At 41.4% G+C, this 22,012-nt stretch overlaps 1 protein-coding gene across 1 annotated transcript in view; it reads right to left on the reverse strand.

The window, feature by feature from the left end:
- The window catches only part of KIF26B (kinesin family member 26B), an 807,257-nt gene that overhangs the window by 238,862 nt on the left and 546,383 nt on the right, over positions 1-22,012 (reverse strand). The window contains exon 5 of the mRNA XM_006871272.1: positions 2,696-2,876. Coding sequence (XP_006871334.1) covers positions 2,696-2,876 — 181 coding nt within the window. The remainder of the gene's footprint in view (positions 1-2,695; positions 2,877-22,012) is intronic.

Consider the following 22,012-nt stretch of genomic DNA (forward strand, 5'->3'; position numbering starts at 1 on the left):
TTTCAAGAGGTAGCATATGATCTAGAGCCAATGATACTGAAGGAGGAAGTCCAAGGTGCATTGAAGGAACTGGCAAAGAACAAGGCACCAGGAATTGATGGAAAAAGAAATTGAATCCAGAGCATGAGAAGAGAAGGAGACTGAAATGGCAGCTCAGTTTCACTGTCTCCAGAGTAGTTCAGTTCTGACACCGGAGCTGTAAAGTATTTTAGCAAGACAGAAGTCCTGCAGTTCCTTGGGCCTACCCTGTTTACAAAGGAACCCTGGAAGCATAGTGGATTCTAAGTTGCTAACCACAAGGTCAGAAGTTTGAGTCTACCAGCCATTCTGAGAGAGAAAGATGAGGCTTTCTGCTCACATAAAAGACTTTCAGCCTAGGAAACCCTAGACAGAGTCACACACAACCACCACCATCCTGTTTAGAAGAGAGTGTATCAACCATTCATTACTATTTCACTGGCCCCTTGGGACTATCACTGCCCTTCTAGGCAGTTTCCATTCACATCAAGTCCTCTCCATGTTAAGTCTCCTTATATGTCTGGTGACGTGAGAGGCATCCTCAGAGACTGAACCAGGCCCCTGACTTGCTGCTTTGTTTCTTACTTTACTTCTGATCCTGGGAAAGCTTCAGCTGAAAACTCTCGTCTTTGTTCCAAAACCTTAGAAAACTCCAAGACTGGACACTTTCCATTAGAGTAAGCATTGTCCTAGTCAAAATATTTAAAAACTATTTTTGCAAAGAATAACATAGCAAGTTAATCTACAAAGAAGAAGAGGCAGACCACTAACTTCCAGTTAGCCACTGAAAGTTTACGAATAGTAGTGGAACATTGTCAGATACAGTGCTGGAAGATGAGTTCCTGAGGTTGAAAGGCACACAAAATATAATCGGTCCCTGGAGAAGGACATCATGCTTGGTAAATTGAAAGGGTCAGTGAAAAGTAGGAAGATCCCCAAAAGACAGATTGACACAGAGGCAACAACAATGGACTCAAACATAAAAAGAATTGAGGAATGGGTAGTAGGAAAGGAGATAGGATGCAGTCAAAGGAGAAGCACAAGCAAGAGGGGCAGAAGAGGACTGAGGCTAAACTCCGGAAAGACTACCAAGGTAGGCTGAAGCCACGGAAGACTATAAATCTGTCTGTGACTTTACTTAAACTCAAGGGGACAGGTTGTCAGTGATCTTAACAAATAAAATCCCAATCCACATAGTTTAGTAGCTGCTCCCTTCAGCAAGACTGACAACTTCTTTAAAATGAAGGTCAGAGTAGATTCTGGTTAAGATGGTCAAGAACTAACATGGTTGTCTATACCATACAACCTCAGAAGAAAATTAAAGAAATGAAACAGCCACCTCTTTAGTAAAACCTTTTTAGAAGTCACAGATGATTTAGTGATTGAAGAGCGGCCATAGGTTACTTCACCCAGATGTTTATCTTGGAAGACAGAGTTTAGAGATGGCATTCCAAACAGCTATTTCCAACAGGACTGAGCAACATCATTTAATAGTGTTCCTATAACTCTGGTGTGGCACTGTGGGTTAAGATGGGGCCGCAAGTCAGTTCGAATCACAACAGTGGTTCAAACTCACCAGCCGCTCCTTGGAAACCCTATACAGGGGTCGCTATGAGTCAGAACCAACTTGATAGCACTTAACAACAACAAAACAACAACATAACTCTTTCTAAATATTGTAACAATTCAAATTGCATTTCTTGGCCAAAAGGCACAATTGGTGCCCCAGAAATCCTAGCAGTGGTCTTGTTCAAAACTGAAATCATGATTTCTCTTTGAAAGGGAAAAGTGTTCAAGTGTAATGGAGAAATTGAGATATGACTTTATATCTGATTCCATCCTATACTGTGTCTTCTCTCCGGCTCCTGCCCCTGCCTTCGATATCTAGAGTCCTTGTGTTTTGTGTACACAGCACTGTCAAACAGTGCAAAGCTATGTTTCCACCAAAATCAAATCAGCAATCCAACAACTAGAATGTTTTAATTTGGTACAGATATTTGGCTGTTAACTGGAGGTTGGAGTCCACTCAGAGTCCCCTGAGAAGAAAGGTCTGGTGATCTATTTACAATCAGTCATAAAAACCCTGTGGCGTATAGCGTGACGCCGATGACACAAAAGAGTTTGCCAGAAGTCAGGGTTGACTTGATTTCAAGGGTACTGATACAGGTAAACAAAGAACATTTTGCAACCTGCGATCCCTAGGTGGCGCATTTTGCCCTCTACTGCCAGCCTAAAGGTTGGAAGTCAGAAACCACGGTGAGAGAAAGGCCTGCCAATATTCTCGGTTAAGACTTGCTATTGTTAAGTGCCTTCTAGCCAATTCTGATTCAGAGCGACCCTTTATAGGGTTTCCGAGGCTTAAATCTTCCCGGGAGCAGAAAGCCTCACCTTTTCCCGCGGAGCGACTGGCAGGCTCGAACCGTAGAACTTGTGGTTTGCTTTCTAATGCTTATCATATGGACCCACCATGCTCAGAAAACCCTATACTAAAGCACTTGTACTCTATATAACACAGGGGCACCATGAGTCAGAAGTGACTTCACAGCATGTTTTGTTTTTCCAGTAGAATTTTGTCTTCTTTCTCCTCTGTCACCTTAATTAACAGACAGATTAGAGCCCTCACTGTCTTGTCTCCCCAGGATCCAGACGCCACACTCTCCGGGGCAGACTTGCCTACCTTGCCCAGGCCGGGCGTGTCCTTCACCTTGTTGACAGCTCTCAGCAGACAGGGCGGGGCGGGGGGAGGGGAGGCCAGCAGGATCCCGCTGAAGCTGGTGGCAAAGAGAGGCGGCTCCGCCACAGAAGTAGAGGGCCGGTGCTTCTTCTTTTTAGAAGACAGATTCAACTTCTGGGCAGCTCTGGCGAAAAAATGAAGGTAAAGGGCACATTACTATATAATCAGATCTGGTTGTGTGTGTGTTGTGTGCCAACCAGTCGTTTCCGACTCATTGTGACCCTGTATAAGGGTTTCCAAGAACGACTTGTGGCTTTGAACTGCTGACCGTGTAGTTAGCACGGTTAGCCATCCAGTCCTTATTCAGATCTGCTATGCATTTCCTTTGGCACTATAGGGTAAGCACTGGACTGCTAACCCCAAGGTTAGCGGTTTAAACCTACAAGCTGTTACTTGGAAACCCTATATTGGGTCACTGTGAGTCGGAACTGACTCGACAGTGCTTAACAACAACAACAATAAAGAAATCCTTTTTTAAAAGTGTTTACTTAACAGTTCAATAGTATTTTCTTTCCTTATCCTCTCAGTGTCTTAGTGTACTAAGTAAATAGCCCCTTATTACAATAGTGAACTTAATGAGCAACTCAATGCAATGAATGACCTATGCATCGAAAAAATGCCACAGAAACACACTCAAAAAACACATTTACAAAGAATTGTTTGTTAGTTATCCACACTCAGATTTCACATGGATACAGGTGGCCATCTTTGTGGAGAAACACCACCAATTATTCCACAATTCCTGTGGTATAAACTCAATGGGAAACCTTATGAGGTAATATTTTAAAGTTCTAACACCTTGTAAAACCCATGCCAGTCTAAAGAAGAACCATATGGCAAGCAATCAAAGCATGTTATGTACACAGCTGTGGAAGAAAAACAAGCGCATGTCAATAGGGGAAATATAAATTAAAGTGGCTTTAAGAAACATTGCGCCAAATCAGGGTGCAGGGTACTAAGCCTTTGGGAAAGCAGATGTTTGTGCAGGATAGACTTTAAACACAAAATGCAATTCACAGGCAAGTGCCAGGAGTGAGAGGTACAAATGGAGAAGGGGTGTGTGGAGGTAACCAGCATCATTAATCATTTTGAGTGTTCACATCACATCTACCATCTCCCAAGTAAATGCCTTGTAACATTTAAAATATTATAGCTTTATCAGAGTAGAGGTAGAAAATAAGGCAAGAAATGGCATAAGTCACAGTGGGGCTTTTTTTTTTTGTTTTGTTTTGTTTTTATATCCAGGACCTATGTTTGAGGTCTGCTATTGAAAGGTTTAATGGGAATGTTCCAAGAGGGAATAAGATGAGAAAACAAGTGTGGTTTCATAGGGAGTAAGTTAAAAAAAGCATTTCACAGACAGTATACAGGTGGTGGTTGTTGTTGAGTGCCACTGCATTGGTTTCAACCCATAATGACCCTGTATAGGGTTTCTAAAGAGCAGCTTGTGAGCTAGAACCGCCGACCTTACAGTTCAAACCTACTTTGCATTCCAGCGCATTAACCCACAGGGCCACACCAGGACTCCAGTGGTGGTTGTTAAGTGCCATCAAGTTGATTCCAACTCATAGCGACCCTGTGTAAGATTTCTGAGGAGCAACTGATGAGTTTGAACTGTCAACCTTGTTGTTAGCAGTCTAGTACTTATCCTACAGCACTACACCAGGACTGCAATATACAGTTTGTTGTTCTTAAGTGCCGTCAAGTCAATGCCGACCCAGGGCGACCCTGTATAGGGTTTCCAAGGAGCAGCTGGTAAGCTTGAACCACTGACCTTGCAGTTCAAACGACTTTGCAGTCTGACACATTAGCCCACAGTGCCATACCAACATCACTTAAAAGCCATTCAGAAAAGGACCAATCATATGTCCACGGGCAAGACACCCAAGTGCCAGGATATCAGGTCTTCATCTTGAGGTCAGAACCCACTTTTTCCCAGCTGCTGTCAGAAGTCTGTGGCCACAGAGGTCCAGGCCCAAACTCTCAACCCTGGTCTCCCTCAGCACCCACATCTAGTCCCATATTTTGCCCATGTGGTCCTATAGGGCACTGATGGGAAATGATGCATTCTAGGTGCCCCAATTCTGACCAGGCTGCCCTCAGTTCTCTTGACTGCCACTGTCCTCTCCTTGAGCATGTTCTCCCAGGCAAGCTGGCCTTCAGGACCCAGCTAAGTGCTTATTTAAGTGAGTGCAGTAGGAACTCTCCACTGCAAAGCACACCCAAGCCAGTGCTCATGGGAGCCCTGCACCCCATATGGACACCAGTGTTCACACAATGTACAAATCACATAACATCTTATTTCACAGAACATATTATGGACATTAAATGACACATACCTGTACTTATTGCTCCACCACTCATCTGTCAGTTTGTTGTGTTGTGCTGATTTGCATGTTGCTATGATGCTGGAGGAGTCCTGGTGTGGTGCTGTGGGGAAGCACTCAACCTCAAGGTCAATTTGAACCACAAGGTCTAGCTGTTCAAACTCACCAGCTGCTTCTCAGAAACCCTATACAGGGTTGCTATGAATTGCAACTGACTCAACAGCACTTAACAACAATGATGCTGGAAGCAAAGCCACTGGTTTTTCAAATACCAGCAGGGCACTCACAGTAAACCAGTTTCAGTGGAGCTTCCAGACTAAGACAGACTAGGAAAAAAGGCCTGGCAATTTGCATCAGAAAACTAGCCAAATCAGCATTAGCCAAACTTTTTCTCTATGGATCACATCAGGATAATGTCCAATATAATGATGGAAGGTAAGCCCTCTAGGTTGGAAGACATTGAAAATACATAGTGGCTGCAATAATGGACTTGAGCAGACCAAGGATCATGAAGATGGCGCTAGACCAGTTAACATTTTGCTCTGCTATTGTACATGGGTTACCATGACAGAGTGACTAAATTGTAACTTGTTGTTAAGTGCCATTGTGTCAGTTCTATCTTATAACGACCCTGTATAGGGTCTCCAAGGAGTAGCTGATAGGTTTGAACTGCTGATCTTGTGTTTGCAGTTCAGTACTGATCCTATTTTACCACACCAGGAGTCCCTGGTAACTAACAACAACATATTAACTTTTGGACAAATTCTTGATGTTTTCACATTATACTCTTGTTTTAAGAATTCTAGTTCCCTTATTCAATGCTATTAAACATATGAACTGCTGGTTAAAACAAACAACCAATAACAAGGAAGCTGCAAGTCACCACATAACATGGATGAACCTTGAGGACATTATGTTGAGTGAAACTTGTCAGTCACAAAAGGAGAAATACTGGACAGGACCACTACTGTAAAAGACTATGGAAAAGAACCCATACTAAATGGGGGGGAGGGAGGGATTCTTTGCTAGTTACCAGGATGTAGGGGGTGTGCTGAGGGGAGGGAGGGGAAGGTGGAGCACAGGGTAGGGAATAGACACAGGATAGTTTGGGTGCTAGGAAGGGGGCAATACACAAGGAGGGGAAGGGGTAAGGAAAGACAAAGGGGAAGGTAAAACAATTAGGCAGGTTTGCATGGGCTAAGTGGGACAGAGGCAAATAATGATATATGCACAACCTTGGAACAACAGGGCTCTGGGATACAGAGATTGAGACATGGTTGGAATGGGGAAAAGGGGTGAAATACTGGTAAGATGTTTGGCTGTCTTTTAAATCTTGGGTTCACTTTCATACCATTATAAAATAGACACTTGAGGGCGAGAGAAAGGAATAGCCAGAAATATCACCATAGAAAGCTTGTAAGTCCATCTGCTGCCTATAACTGATTGGAATACTTAAAATGGGGTCACAAGGTATCCAGTGAAGGAGGCTTCCTGCAGAGCCTCTGCATTACATAAGACCATAGGTGGAATCCTGAACAGCAGCCAGAATCTTCTGAGGTGGGAAATTTCCATTTGAAAGGACAAGCAGACCAGCCTGGAGCAGCTAGAAGAACAGAAAATACTTCTTGAAAGAAAGACCAACAGAAAAAATACAAAACAATATAGGCAGTCCGACTGATTATTACAAGAACAAGCAAGTTGCTCACCCATGAGACATCAAGCCAAATGGTTCGGTCCCCTCAGGGCAAACCCCCTTCTAAGACTAAGACTCAATGGGAGTACACGCTCTGATTGGTGACCACGTTCGTCACCGATAAGGGGAAGTGAGGGAAAAACAGCAACATTCAACAGCCTCTTGTGAACCTGGGTGGAGACCTGGTCGGCCAGCAGTGATGCAAAAACCAGGGAATCTTGGACTCAGAGTCAGTGACATAGCCACACAAGACTAGAGTGGAGAGTGAAGCATCCAGCTGATAAGAAGGGAGGGCATATGCATAAGAACATCCACACTTGCAGATAATACCCACTTGACCTGGCTTCAATGACTGGATGACCACAGCTCAAATAGAAGAAGAAAGAAAAGGAACAAAAGAGTAATCTGATACAACTTGATGAACTTGACCTATACCTATGGATGTAGTCGCTCAAAAGAGGGAACAAATCTTTATAGCAAGGATCATTCCCACCCCCTTCATACACAGAGTAGACAGGGATGGGGAACTTGGACATTGCCTAACCAAAATGGTGGGGGTGGGGAGCTACAAAGGCAAGAAGTGACTGGCTTACAAGCTTTCAAGAGGGAGCCTAGATCCAGAGGGTGCTGAGGAAGGTAGATTCTCCACTGAGTAGTATCCAATCTGTCTGGGCTGGGCTGATGAAAGGAGATGCGGATAGGTCTCTTGTGATACAATAGTGAATAATTGTTATCAGGACTGATTGTGAGGGTTGGAAATGTAAAGATAGATTTTTTTTTTTTTTTTTTAATGTAGCAAAAGGAGGGGAGTGACTGACTTTGTAGTCTAGGAGCGAAGGTCCCTGGAACTATCAAGGGAGAATAGTGGAGAGTAGGACCCTACCCAGAGAAACAGTGACACCAGAGATGGAGGCAGAGACAATTATGTGGAGAGATAGAGCAGCTGGGAACTCTAGACCCAGAGAAGGATAGGGGCTGTGTGCTGACGACCGGGTGGCAGGCTTGCAGGGTATACCCTTTGATTGGTTGATGATGCATGGAGGGGATTATAACCATGGCAATGAAACAATATACGATAGGATGAATGTAAAACTAATGTTCTCCCATGTAAACTATCACATAATTCACAATAAAACATTAAAAACAAAAAACAAACCATCATGAGTTTATTCTATGGATCAAAATCTTCACTCAAGTAAGTGCCTTGTAACACTGAAAATATTATAGCCTTATCAGAGTAGAGATAGAATAGCCAGTATTCTTATCAATTACCTAACAGATTACAAGAGTGGCAGGTCAGAAAGACACATCAGTATTGTTAAAACCTTCTTCCCTGTCTCTCTTAATGATCTAGACTACTCAGTTTTAATTTTCTATCAATAATGATCATGCTTTTAAAAAATCCTGAACTACAAAATAATCACTGCACAAATATAGCAATTTCAAACTTAACTTTTCCTAGCCATAACACTGAGAGTCTAGTTCACAAGAGTGAAACACAAAGGGATAGTTTACATGAGGAACACAGATTTTAATGGAAAGATATGGCAAAAGTCCCAATATCATGTACCAAACTTGAGAACTTCTCCAGTCACTCTATTGCAGGATGATGAAAAATTAAGGGCACTAGAAGCAAATTTCCACAATGTTTCTTTCTGCCAGTAAGTGAAAAGAAAAAAGCAGGAATATATATTTTCCCCATAATTTCATTGTCATTCTTCCTGATGCCTTCCTTAAAATAATGAACAATGAATTGGAACTCTTCAATTACTAGTCTGTTACTTCTCTTGGCAGTTTTCATTAATCTTTGATATTCTCTCCCTAAATGAACAGTGCCTCATCCTGAGCTATGTGTCAGGCAGTGGCACAGGGCATCAGCATTGAGTTCTTCTGACACCTGCTCCTCTGAGTAGTGATCCCTCCCTGCTGGTTAGCCAGGCAGCCTATATCTTGGAGAAATATAAAGGAGGGGGAAGAAGATGATCTGCTAATAACTGGAAGGTGATGTTTCTCCATTTGCATTTAGGAGTCTTTTGTGTAGCAGACAAAGGACCATGCAGCTGCTGTGGCTCTCACTATTCTATTGGTTGGGTTTACTGGTTCAAAATTGGGAGGCCAAGAGAAGAGGAGATGCTGCTGCTGAAATGCAGCTCAGAAAAGGTGTTCAGTAACTTGTTGACTTTCTCCTTTTCTGTTTACTTATCTCGCCCACATACTCACCCACACACATGCTGAAATTAAAGCATATGAAGGACCTGACCAAAGACATAATTTCAACAACTCCCTCCCTCTCTCTCCCCTACAAGACCACAGTTTCACTCACTACTGGATCATTCCCAACAACATACAAACATGCTGGTATCCCTCCCATCTTAATTTTTTTTTTTCTTGATTCTATTTCCCCAAGCCACATACTATTTTTATTTCCTTCTCATCTTTGTAGAACAACTCATGAAAAGTGTTGTTTATATTCATTTTCTCTAACTAAGGACACTCCCATCAGAATTCTGCCCCACTACTACATTGAAAGAGGAGACTTGGTAGTGTAGATTATGAGATGGGCTGCTACCCTCAAGGTCAGCAGTTTGAATCTACCAGTTGCTCCATGGTAGAAAGATGAGGCTTTCTGTTCCTGTTAAAGATTTACAGCCTTGGAAACCTTGTACAGGGTCCCTATGAGTTGAAACCAACTCCATATCACATAACCAACCAACTCCATTGAAACAGCTTTTGTCAGGGTTAATAATGACTTCCAACAAATTGAGTGGCTTTACTTGACCTGTTAGAAGCACTGAGTATATTCTTTCTTCTTGATATACTTGTTTTCTATCAGTTTCTTCTGATGTTTCCTTCTCTTCTTCCCAAATTTTTAATGTCAAAGTACTCCAGGGTTCATACCACCATCCTCTTCATTGATGTATCTATTCTATAGTATAGGGGGCTTCAAAGAGTTGGAACATGGAATGGAAAGACAATGGACTATTTCCATGAACTTTTTAAAGCTCCCTTGAATATACATATATGCATATTATATATACATATATTCTATATGTCTACCTTTTTATCTTGTTTGCTAGCTAATCAATTATGATTCATAGTGACCCAATTGTTGTTGTTAGCTGCTGTTGATTTGGTTCTGACACAAAGAGTCAGAACCAACTCAATAACACCTACTAACACCTAGCATAACAGAACGAAACTGAACACCTAGCATAACAGAACGAAACTGCCTGGTCCTGTGCTATCTTCACAATTGTTACATTTGAGTCCATTGCTGCTCAATAGGACAACAGTGACTCAATAGGGCAGAGCAGAATTGTTCCATGGGTTTTTTTTTTTTTTTTTTTTTTTGCATTTTTCAAAATGTTTTATTGTGAATTATGTGATAGCTTACATGGGAGAACATTAGTTTTACATGCATCCTATCGTATATCGTTTTATTGCCATGGTTACAATCCCCTCCATGCATCACCAACCAACCAAAGGGTACACCCTGCAAGCCTTTCCCCTGGTCGTTAGCACACAGCTCCTCTCCCTCTCTGGGTCTATAGCCTCCACATCACTGTCTCTATCTCTGGTGTCACTGCTTCTCTGGGTAGGATCCTGCTCTCCGCTGTTCTCCCTTGATGGTCCCAGGGACCTCCGCTCCTAGACTGCAAAGTCAATCACTTCCCTCCTTGTTACAAAACATCTACCTTTACATTTGGAACCCTCACAATTAGTCCTGGTAACAGTTATTCACTATTGTATCACAAGAGACCTATCCATATTTCCTTTCATCAGCCCCGCCTAGACAGACTGGATACTACTCAGTGGAGATTCTACCTTCCTCCAAGCCTTCTGGATCTAGGTTCCCTCTTGAAGGCTTGTAAGCCAGTCACTTCTTGCATTTGTTGTTGTTAAGTATCATGGAGTTGGTTCCGACTCCTAGTGACCTTACACAGGATTTCCGAGGCTGTAAATTTTTACGGGAGCAGACTGTCTCATCTTTCTCCCATGGAACTGCCGACCTTGAGGTTAGCAGCCCGATTAATAACCACTACGCTACCAGAGCTCCTTTCTTGACTTTGTAGCGGCGCCCCCCCCCCCCATTTTGGATAGCCAATGTCCAAGTTGCCCATCCGTGTCTACTCTGTGTATGGAGGGGGTGGGAATAATCCTTGCTATAAAGATTTGTTCCCTCTTTTGAACTACTGCATCCATAGGTGTAGTTCAAGTCCATCAAATTTTAATCAGATTACTCTTTTTTCCCTCTTCTTTCTTCTTCTATTTGAGTTCTGATCATCCAGTCATTGAAGCCAGGTCAAGTGGGTATTATCTGCAAGTGTGGGTGTTTTTGTGCAAATGCCCTCTCTTCTTATCAGCTGGATGCTTCACTCTCCACCCTAGTCCTCTGTGGCTATGTCACTGACTCTGGGTCCAAGAGTCTCTAGGTCTTCAACACTGCAGGCCGACCAGGTTGCTATCCAGGTTCACAAGAGGCTATTGAATATTGTAGGGCTTAGCTCGCAGCTTCATTGCTGTTTTTCCCTCACTTCCCCTTATAGGTGACCCATGTGGTCACCAATCAGAGCGTGTAGATCCATTGAGTCTTAGTCTTGGAAGGGGGTTTGCTCTGAGGGGACCCAACCACTTGCCTTGGTGTTCCTGGACGAGGAACTTGCTTGTTCTTGTAGTAATCAGTCGGACTGCCTATATTGTTTTGCATTTTTCCAGTTGGTCTTTCTTTCAAGATGTATCTTTTGTTCTTGTAGCCACTCCAGGCTGGTTTGCTTGTCCTTACAAGTGGAAATTTCCCACCTCAGAAGATTATGGCTGCCGTTCAGGATTCCACCTATGGTCTTATGTAATGCAGAGGCTCCGCAGGAAACCTCCTTCACTGGACACCTTGTAGCCCCATTTAAGTATTCCAATCAGTTATAGGCAGAAGTGGACTTACAAGCTTTCTATGGTGATATTTTTGGCAATTCCTTTCTCTCCCCCTCAAGTGTCTATTTCATAATGGTATAAAAGGGAACCCAAGATTTAAAAGACAGCCAAACATCTTCACATTATTTTCCCCATTTCAATCATGTCTCAATCCCTGTATCCCAGAGCCCTGTTGTTCCAAGGTTGTGCATACATCATTATTTGCCTCTGTCCCACTTAGCCCATGCAAATCTGCCTAATTGGTCTCCCATCCACTTTGTTCTTACATTCTCCTCCCCCTTCTTGTATATTGTCTCCCTCCCTAGCAACCAAACTATCCTGTGTCTATTCCCTACCCTGTGCTCTACCTTCCCCTCCCTCCCCTCACCCACCCCTCACATCCCAATAACCAGAAAAGAACTACCCCCCCACCCCCATTTAGTATGGGTTCTTTATCTTAGTCTTTTACAGTAGTGGTCCTATGCAGTAATTCTCCTTTTGTGACTACCTAATTTCACTCAACATAATGTCCTCAAGGTTCATCCATGTTATGCGGTGGCTTGCAGCTTCCTTGTTATTCTTTAAGGTAGCATAATATTCCATTGTGTGTATGTACTACAGTTTGTTTATCCATTCTTCAATTGATGGGCACTTAGGCTGTCTCCATCTTTTTGCTATTGTAAATAGTGCTGCTGTGAACATTGGTGTGCATTTATCTACTTGTGTTATGGCTCGTATTTCTTGTGGGTAAATACCAAGTAGAGGAATTGCTGAATCATAAGTATTTCTTTCCAACCTTTTGAGGAAGCACCGTATTGCTTTCCAGAGTGGTTGGACCATTTTGCAATCCCACCAGCAATGCAGGAGTGTCCCTGTCTCACCACATACCTGCCAGCATTTATTTTCCTCTACTTTTTTGATCTTTGCTTTTGTTGCTGGTGTGAAATTAGATATCTCACTGTTGTTTTGATTTGCATCTCTCTAATGACTAGTGATCATGAACATTTCTTCATATGTTTGTTGGCTGCCCGGATTTCCTCCTTGGTGAAGTGTCTGTTCATGTCCTGTCCATAGGGTTTTTAGGTTGAAATCTTTATAGGAACAGATTACCAGGTTTTCTTCCAACCAAGTATTGGTTAGCAGCCAGTACTTAACCATTGCATTTCTGGGACTACTGAATATATTTGTGGTGTGTGTGTGTGTGTGTGTGTGTGTGTGTGTGTATAGAGAGACAGATGAATAGGGGAGAGGACAAGAAATAGCTATTCCATCCTTGCAATGGCACAACCATCTTTGAATCTTCTTCTTACACTACATAGTCAACTCATCCAGTTCTACTTTCAAAACAAACCTGGAATTCAACTACCTCTCATCCCCTGTTGTTGTTGTTAAGTGCCACTGAGTCTGTTCTCACCCATAGCGACCCTGTATAGGGTTTCTGAAGAATAGCTGGTGAGTTTGAACTGCTGACCTTGCAGTTCAAACAACTTTGCAGTCTGGTGCATTAACCCACAGCCCCACCCCAGGACTCATCCCCTGCACTACTATTATATTGCTCTGAGCCACTAACTTCTCTTGCCTAGATTGCTGCAATTGTATCCAAACTCTTCTCTCTTCTATTTTGCTACCTGCCTCCCTTTTCTAGGTTGTTCTCCACAAAGTAGAGTAATAATTAAAAATATATTTCTGCTCAAGACCTCCCATTTGGCATTCATAGTAAAAGCCAAAGTGCTTATAATGGTCTCGTCTCGAAGGCTTTACAGGACCTGATCCCACTCCCTTGTATCTCGAACACTTCTTTTCTTCCTGTCTTCTTTCTTGATCACTGTGCTCCAGCCATACTATCCCTGAGGTATATCTCCTATGCACAAGCTTTGCCTCAGCCCCAGATAGAGACAGGCATATGACTCGTTCCCTCAGCTCCTTTAAATCTTTGCTCAAGTGTCAATGAACCCACTCGGCCCATCCTAGAAGCTGTACCAACTGTACATCCTATTCCACATGTCAGCCCTTTCTTCTGAGGTGTCTCTTGGTGAACTTATAATTCCAACTGTTCCATTAGCAGTCAAGTGTGTTAACTATTTATACTGCCTATTATTATTACAAATATTATTATGAAGTTTCAGCTTATGTATAGTAAATACAGTAAAATGAAATAGAAATGCAAAGGATTTAGTAGGAAGCCTAGCACTTAGTAAGAAAGTACTCGGTAAATGGCATTTTGGAGGAATATGATAATTAGTAGAGGTGGGACTGAATCTAGATCTGTTGTTGTTGTTAAGTTCTGTTGAGTTGGTTCTGACTCATAGCAACCCTGCATAGGGTTTCCCAGGAGTAGCTGGTGGGTTTGAACTGCCCACCTTGTGGTTTGAAGTCCAGTGTTGATCCTACAGCACCACAGCATGTATCCTATGTTGCCTCATATTGCCTCTAAATATGGATTCTACCCACTGCTGCTGAGCCCATTCCGGCTCAGAATGACCTCACAGGACAAAGCAGAACTGATCCATAGTGTTTCCGAGACTATAAATCTTTATGGGAGCAGACAGTCTCATCTTTCTCCATGGGGTAGCTGGTGGATTTGATGCTCTGTCCTTGCAGATAGCAGCCCAGTGCTCTTTGTTTGCCATCAGAGTTGCCTCTGTATGTGTATTATACTCATGTAAATACAAGTAGTAAGCAAGTACATACTCATTTAAATACAAGTAGTAAGCAAGTAGGTGAAATTTAAAGATATTTTGTAGCTTTATAAATAAAGGGATATTTTTCTAAAAATTAAAGTAACTTATTCATGCTGGGGTCTGCTTTATAAAACAGTGAGCTTCCTGTCACTAAAGTGTTCAAGTAATGGCTGGAAGACCACTTATAAAGAATATTAGGGAGAGGAAGGCATGCATTATGAAGATCAGATGCTTTCCAGACTCCTTTCTAATGCAAAGATTCTGCAATGATTCCTGAAGTCTCTTGTCCATTTAGAGAACCCTCTTTTGGCAGCTATTCAAAAAAAAAAAAAACACTTAAAAAGGAATTATTTTGAGATTACATTTTGAAATTATTTTCTCCTTGAAGTATATAGGTAACATAAATATATTAGGAGAATTTAGGGATACTAAAATTAATAGAAGTCATATGCTATAGCTATGAATTCCATAATAACATTTTAATTTCAACATCATTATAACCAACTACTTGATTTGTATTTATGTATTCCAGTTTTTTGGAAGTCAGCTCTTTTTTATGACTTCAATGACACACAGATAAAATCATTCATGTATAATTATATTATTCAGTGACATTAAGGAAAAGCAGTCATAAAAGAATTGAAAAGGTAAAAGTATTTTGGCTAGAAGTATATTTTGGGTAATTAATGTTTTACAAGTTATTTTCTCAAGGACAGAAACAGATGAGTGGGTTGTTTTATAAGACTTCAAACAAAAATAACTAAAAAAAATGTACTACCAAAAAAGCTAGTATAAAGCAATGTTTACTTGTCTCATTCTTACCAAGACTGTGATCATATATCTCTCCTAAGCTATTCATCCCAGCGTATAGCTTTAAATATACATTGTTAAGTGCCGTTGAGTCGGTTCCGACCCATAATGACCCTGTACAGGGTTTCCAAGGAGCAACTGGTGAGCTTGAACTGCTGACCATGCAATTCAAACGACTTTGCAGTCCAGCACATTAACCCACAGCACTATACCAGGACTCTGTGCTTTATTTCAAGAAGAAAGAGAGTCTCTCCTGCGGGATGAAATTCATATTTATGGAACGCCTATTAAGAAAATGGTGCTAAGAGAAGAGCAATAGTCTATACTTGCCAAGAATTTAAACCTACTGAGCCTCACTGCTTTCCTTTGGATTCTATCCCTGTGTTTCCATAACTCTTATTCATTCTCACAAGCAGAAGGCATCTATCCAAACATCGGAATTCAGGAATCAATCTAGAATTGACACATTGTTCACATGGGATGGCTAGTTATTCTTACTGACCAGACTCAAAACCAAACCTACTTCGCTTGAGTGGTTCCAACTCAGAGCACCCCTGTATAAAGTTTCTGAGGCTATATAAGGTTCCCCCGGAGTGGTTCGTAGATTTGAACTGCTGTAGTCAGCAGTCCAGTACTTTTCCTACAATGCTCCCAGGGCTCCTTATCTCATTGACCAAGTCAGTCAAATTCTTAAAACATAAGATAAATAATTATGTGGTGGATTTAGTTGACTTTGTTGTTGTTGTTATGTGCCGTGTAGTCGGTTCCGACTCATAGCAACCCTGTACAGGGTTTCCGAGGCTATAAATCTTTACGGGAGCAGAACGTCTCAAAGGTGGGAAAATATCTTATGTTTTTCACTTATATAGAGAGAGGGTGACTTTAAAGGACTTGTCAGAGATTTTCTGCGTTTTTTTCTTTTTTTCATTTGAGTGGCAGACTATTTACCAAATGATCACCCCAGATATTTAAAATTGTGGAAAAGTCTTCATTTTAAATTTGTCTCATGAAAATTTAATTGAGGAGTCCCTGGGTGGTGTAGTAATGTACTCAGATGCTAACCAAAAGGTTGGAGGTTTGAGTACACCCAGAGGCACCTTGGAAGAAAGACCTAGTGATCTACTTCAAGAAACAAACCCAGCTATTGACAGCCCTCTGGAGTAATTGTACTCTGACACTCATGCAGTTTCCATGCATCGGAGTTGATTCCATGGCAACTGTTTTACTACCACCCTTGGTGTCTAGGGATTAGTAAAATATTGACATACCAATCTTTTAAGAATTATTAGCTGCATGACGATTAGAACTTTCATTAGGTAGCAGACAGAAAAATCACAGAGTGCAGTCTATGGATTCTCTGTCCTTTTTAAAATTTTATGTACCATGTGTTCCTAATCAAGTCCTGAGACTGTTTCATCTTGTCTGAGAAAGTGTTCAATGTGGGATGCTCAGATATTGTGTAAAAAGTTTATAAAAATCAAGAGGCCATTTTAGCGTACCTACATTTGACCCAAGCCATTGAATGGGAAACAGCAACTGAAAACCTGCTCAGGAGAAGGACAGGGCAAGGCCCTCAGGGCGGCTGCACCTGCTACACAGAAAGGGTCCTGACCCAGGAAGGGGCAAGAGGAGCAGAATCTCCACTGTCAGCATGTACAGGACAATCTAATCTGCAATTTAACCATGAAAATTGCCACTGCTGTCACGGGCCACAATGGCTCATATGCCATTATAAAATATTTCAATGCTCTGAGGATTAAGACTATCTGATAATGAGCAATGGCATGACAGATTACAGCAGCTCCTCGCAAATCCATGGGGTCAATGACACAAGAGTAGAAGATAATAAAACAGGTTATAAATTGTAGGGATATTCCATGGTCTGAGCAGAGCTCCTTAAAACAGTTAAGATCTCCATTCATATGTACCTGGGATGCTTCATTTTGAAATGACTCATATTCTGGAATCACCATGAAGCATTTGTTAGTCATTTTGGAAACTTTCCAAACAGAGAATAAGAGCATCTTCTCTCACCTTTCCATTTTCTAATTGGCTGTCAGGGAGGTCATTTCCTTGTCTCCAGAGGCAGAAAAGCATATGGGTCTTGGGGTATTTTTGATTTTTATGTAAATTATCCATTTCATTAATGCAGGAAGGTAATTCATGACATGACTTCAAATAAAATGTTTATACTGTTAGGAAGCAAAACATGGCTGACCACTAACTTCAAATAATACTGTGTTAAAACACTGCATCCAGTCAGTTACAATTTGGAGATGGATTTTTTGCAACTTAATGCACTACAATAATCCACTGTGATCACTGCTATAAATCTATCTGTAGTCTCCCCTTGAAAATCTACCCATTGTTCCAGGGTTTGTATCATTGCTTTCATGGATGACTTCAGTCTCTGTGGACTCTCATTCTTTCCTTTGAACTCTTTTTCTTTTTTAATATTATTTTATTGTGTTTTCAGAGAAGGTTTACACGGCTAATTATGTTCCCATGTAACAATGACTTCACAAATTGTTCAGTGACACTGATTACATTTTCCACAGTGTCTCAACATTCTCATTAATTTCTTCATCCTTTTGTCTTTGCTTTATTTGGCCTCATACATAGTATGACCAAATCAAATATGCATGTGATTTTTTTAAAGGTGTGCAGTACTCATGGGTAATATCCTTTTTTATATGAGCCAATATAGTATTTAGTTAAAAGGTGATCTGAGGGGGTAGTTACAGTTCAAGGTTTATAGAGTATCTCTCAGAGTGATAGTCTTGGGGAGTCCTCTAGTCTTGATGGGTTTTTTAAAAGAATTGAGTTGTTCCACATTTCTCTCCCTTTCTATCAGGATCTATCTATTGTGGTCCTGACCGGAACAGTCTTTCCTCATAGCTGGGCACCATCTAGACCATCTTCTGGTCTCAGGGTAGATGAGGCTGTAGTTTGTGTAAACCATTAGCCCCCTGAATGCTTAAAGCTATGGATCTTGAGAGTCTACGTTTATCTTAGGCTTTAACACTTGATGAGAGGCAGCTTTGAGGGGTCACCTTTTGCTTCTGCATGCTATTAGTGTTGCCTCCATTTCAGCATTATTAACTACTGAAGGTTGATACCATGTCTTTAATTTCTTCTGTAGCTTCCAGAACTGCTTCATAGCTAAGCACTATGCTAAAGTGATACTGTATGCTTTCTCAATACTTCTTATTCAATCCAGCCTTTGGAGTTATACTGACATACACAGAGTCCCAAGATTCAATAGCCTGGAGTTCTGGAAAATGTTTACACTTTAGGATGTTTGACTCATTTTCCACTTATCACCACATCCATCCTTCACTCGGCCCAGAGAGGCAAGCAGAGAAAGTGCCAGTACCTCAATTTATAGATTAAAATGAAGAAGAAGAAGGTTCACAAGCGATTTGATTTAATCCACAGTCACAGGGCTAGTGATATTCATACTTGGAACTAAAATTCAAGGGTTTTTTTTGTCTTCGATGCCTAGAGTCTTCCCACTACTTCATGTTATTATGCAATTTGATAAATGAAGAAAGCAGTTATTTTAGTTTATTTGGGCAAAATAAGATCAAATGATAATCAGTTGTCCAATAATGAAGAGAAAAAAACAATATTTTGTATTAACTCAAATCAAATCATATATAAGCATTTACCAATTACTGTTCTAGTTGCTTAGCAACATACCTCCATATCACAAGGGGAAAATGTCTCAGTTGAGTGAGTTAGGCCATGCCCAGAATTAGGATGTGAAAGGCAAATTATGTGAAAATGACTTCTTTATTCCTGTAACTAGGAGTGAGTCCTTGCATAATAACAACAACAATAACAACCACTACCCAAACTAACATTATTCTGTACCCTCCTTTGACTGTCCCCTGCTTTTCCCTCCACATACAAACATGAAAGCTGCAAGCTGCTTAGAATGCATCTCAGTGCTCAGGGAAAGTTAATCAATCAATACATATTTATTAAATGACAACTCTGCACAAAAAACTATGCAATCAATAGGCTATAAATATCACTAAAGTCATCTTTGAGTCAGCAGCTGCTCCATGTTAAACTATACAGAGGAACAGAATCCACACCACCGCAGGATCTGCAGGGGCAGAGATCAAGAGCAACCGGGTACGGGTCAGTGAATTATTTAAGGACTCTTCTAGACTCTTCTATGTTGTTGTTGTTGTTAAGTGCTGTCGAGTCAGTTCTGACTCATAGTGACCTTGTATAGGGTTTTGTGGTGAGTTTGAACTTCTGACCTTGTGGTGAGCAGCCCAGTGCTTATCTTACAGGACCATACCAGAAGAGTCTTTGCAAACTCCCACCAAATGACTTTTTCCTGATGGGTCTGAGTAAGAAAATGTGGGGAAAGATGCTGATGAATTATATGACTCAGTTGTAAATGATTGTTATCAGGATTAATTGTGAAAACTTGAATATCTAATGTGGGTATAAAACACGCCATCTTAGAAGCAAGAATGGGGAACCTCACTCCAAACAAGATAGAAGAGAATGCCCTTTCGACCCTGAGATCCCTGTGCATTGAACCTCCACAACCCAGGAGACAGCTGTGACATCAGAGGCGTGAGTGGCAGAGGAGCAGCAGCAGAACAAAGAGCCAGAGTACAGGACAGAGTGGTGGGTTTCCTGGCCCATGGAGCAAGTACAGCTAACTGCCTTTGGGCAGGAGTGCCCTTTGGAATGGGGTGCCTCCAGGCACTTACTTAGGGAAGCTAGGTTTGATGACCCACAGAGTTAGAGCAAATTGCCTTTGAGCTGAGGTTTATAGTAGAGTAGAGTGCCCTTTGGGCATTTATCAGCAGCCCAAAAAGAGATATGTAAACTTGCCAAAGTATGCCCTGAGCATTTTCTGTTACTACACAGTAACCTGTTAACTCCCTAATAAATCCCATACCTGTGAGTATGGTGTCTGAGTTCTGTGTGGTCATTGCAATGAATGACTGAACCCAGCTGAGAAGTAGAGCATACTGTGGGAGGGATGCTTGGTGCCTTTTACACTGGGAGAAGACTGGAGACACACAGCATGTGGACTCACTATGCAGCTAATGAGCTTTACCAACAAGCTGGAGCTAAAGCTTTTCCTGAATTCCCTGATGCCCAGAGATACAAAAAAGGGTAAAAAGTATTCAAAAATCATGTGAAGTCCCTGGGTGGTGCGAGTGGTAATGCACTCAGCTGCTAACTAAAAGTTTGATGGTTTGAGTCCACCCAGAGGAATATCAGAAAGGCCTGGTAATCTATTTCAATAAAAGCAGCCATTGAAAACCCTATATAACACAGTTCTACTCCGACACACATGGGGGCATGCACCCACCATGAGTTGAAACTGACTCCATGACAATTTATCTGTTCAAAAACAGTGCTGTTTGGTGGATGTTGCTAACCTATTTCTTTCTGACTGAAGACAAAAATTGTGGAGGAAAAGTCCATTCATAAGCTAACATATTACAAAAGTTACTCAAAGTAAAACCTCCTTTTTTACAAGTCAAATACCTATAAAAGTGTTTGCAGATATCTGAGTTGCAACTATTGGTCTCTTCCTGTGCAGAGGAAAGAAGAATTATAAAAATTGAAGATACTTAAAATCAATTAGTCCAATGGACTAATGGAACATGCGAACATCAGTCTCCATGACTGTGAGACCAGAAGTAGGTACCTAGCTACTACTACTAACTGTTCTGAAAGGGATTACACAAGAAGGGCCTAAAGAGAATGGGAGAAAATATGAAATAAAACTCAAAACTATTTTAAAAAAAACGCAGCCTTACTGGTCAGAAAGAGTCACAAGGAACCCAACCAAGACTATGGCCCTTGGTCACCCTTCAGGTCTGGAACTGAACTCAGTTTTCAGCCAAGTAGTAGATACGTGTATAGGGGAGGCAACAATGCTAGTAAGGTATGCTCAACACAGAATACACAACCATTCAGGATCAAAAGGGTAAAATTTAGGAGTGTTAGGAAAAAAGGTGAAATGGAAGCAAGAATCACAGGAAATGGATAAGTGAGGGGATTACAATCACTGAGATGAAACGAAGTGTATGATTTGTTGAATGTAAAACTGAGGATCTACTCTGTAAACCTTCACTCGGTTCACAATGAAAAGTAAAAAAAAAACAAAAAAAAAAAGTGTTTGCAGAGCCAAGCTCCTTGTGTGAAATAGAGACTTTCATACAGCCAAATAAAGCAAGATATGTTTAATAAAAGGATTAGCATAGAAAGCTAAACAGAAGCACAAAGCAAGAGTCTGCTCTTTTCTGGCTGTGGTAATCTGGTTGTTAAATGCCGACTCGATTCTACCTTATAGCAACCCTGAATAGGGGTTTGAGCTGTGGACCAGCCAGATAAACACACTGTTGGTGGGAGAATCTATGCCTTTCCAATGCTCAAAAGGAATGCCCTCTACCTCCATTTCTTATAGGTGAATGTGCTGTTGGTTGTCTGATGTGGTTACTCAGGACTCAGTTAAACTGCTTCAGTGATATGGAGCATTTTAAGAATGATGATTCTACCACTTGCCTTGCCAAGGGTTAACCCCTCTGAGCTCATTATAAAGCAGCTGCTCAGTACACTGTTGCCTCCCAACCTCTGCTCACCAGTGGGATAGCAGACATTGCCGGTAATCTTCCTTTAATATTTCATGCAGCCACTTCACTTATTGAAGTGAGACTCCATCTGCTGTGGGAGGCTGGGTCTCAGGGCCCAAGAGAAGGTTGGGAACCTCTGCTCTAATGAACTTAGTTTCATGAAGAATTTGACAAGTTGGTGCCACATCACCAGCAGCATAAGGACAGTGACTTTCATATTA

The sequence above is a fragment of the Chrysochloris asiatica genome, unplaced genomic scaffold, assembly GCF_000296735.1.
Source record: "Chrysochloris asiatica unplaced genomic scaffold, ChrAsi1.0 scaffold00165, whole genome shotgun sequence".
Taxonomy (NCBI): Eukaryota; Metazoa; Chordata; class Mammalia; order Afrosoricida; family Chrysochloridae; genus Chrysochloris; species Chrysochloris asiatica.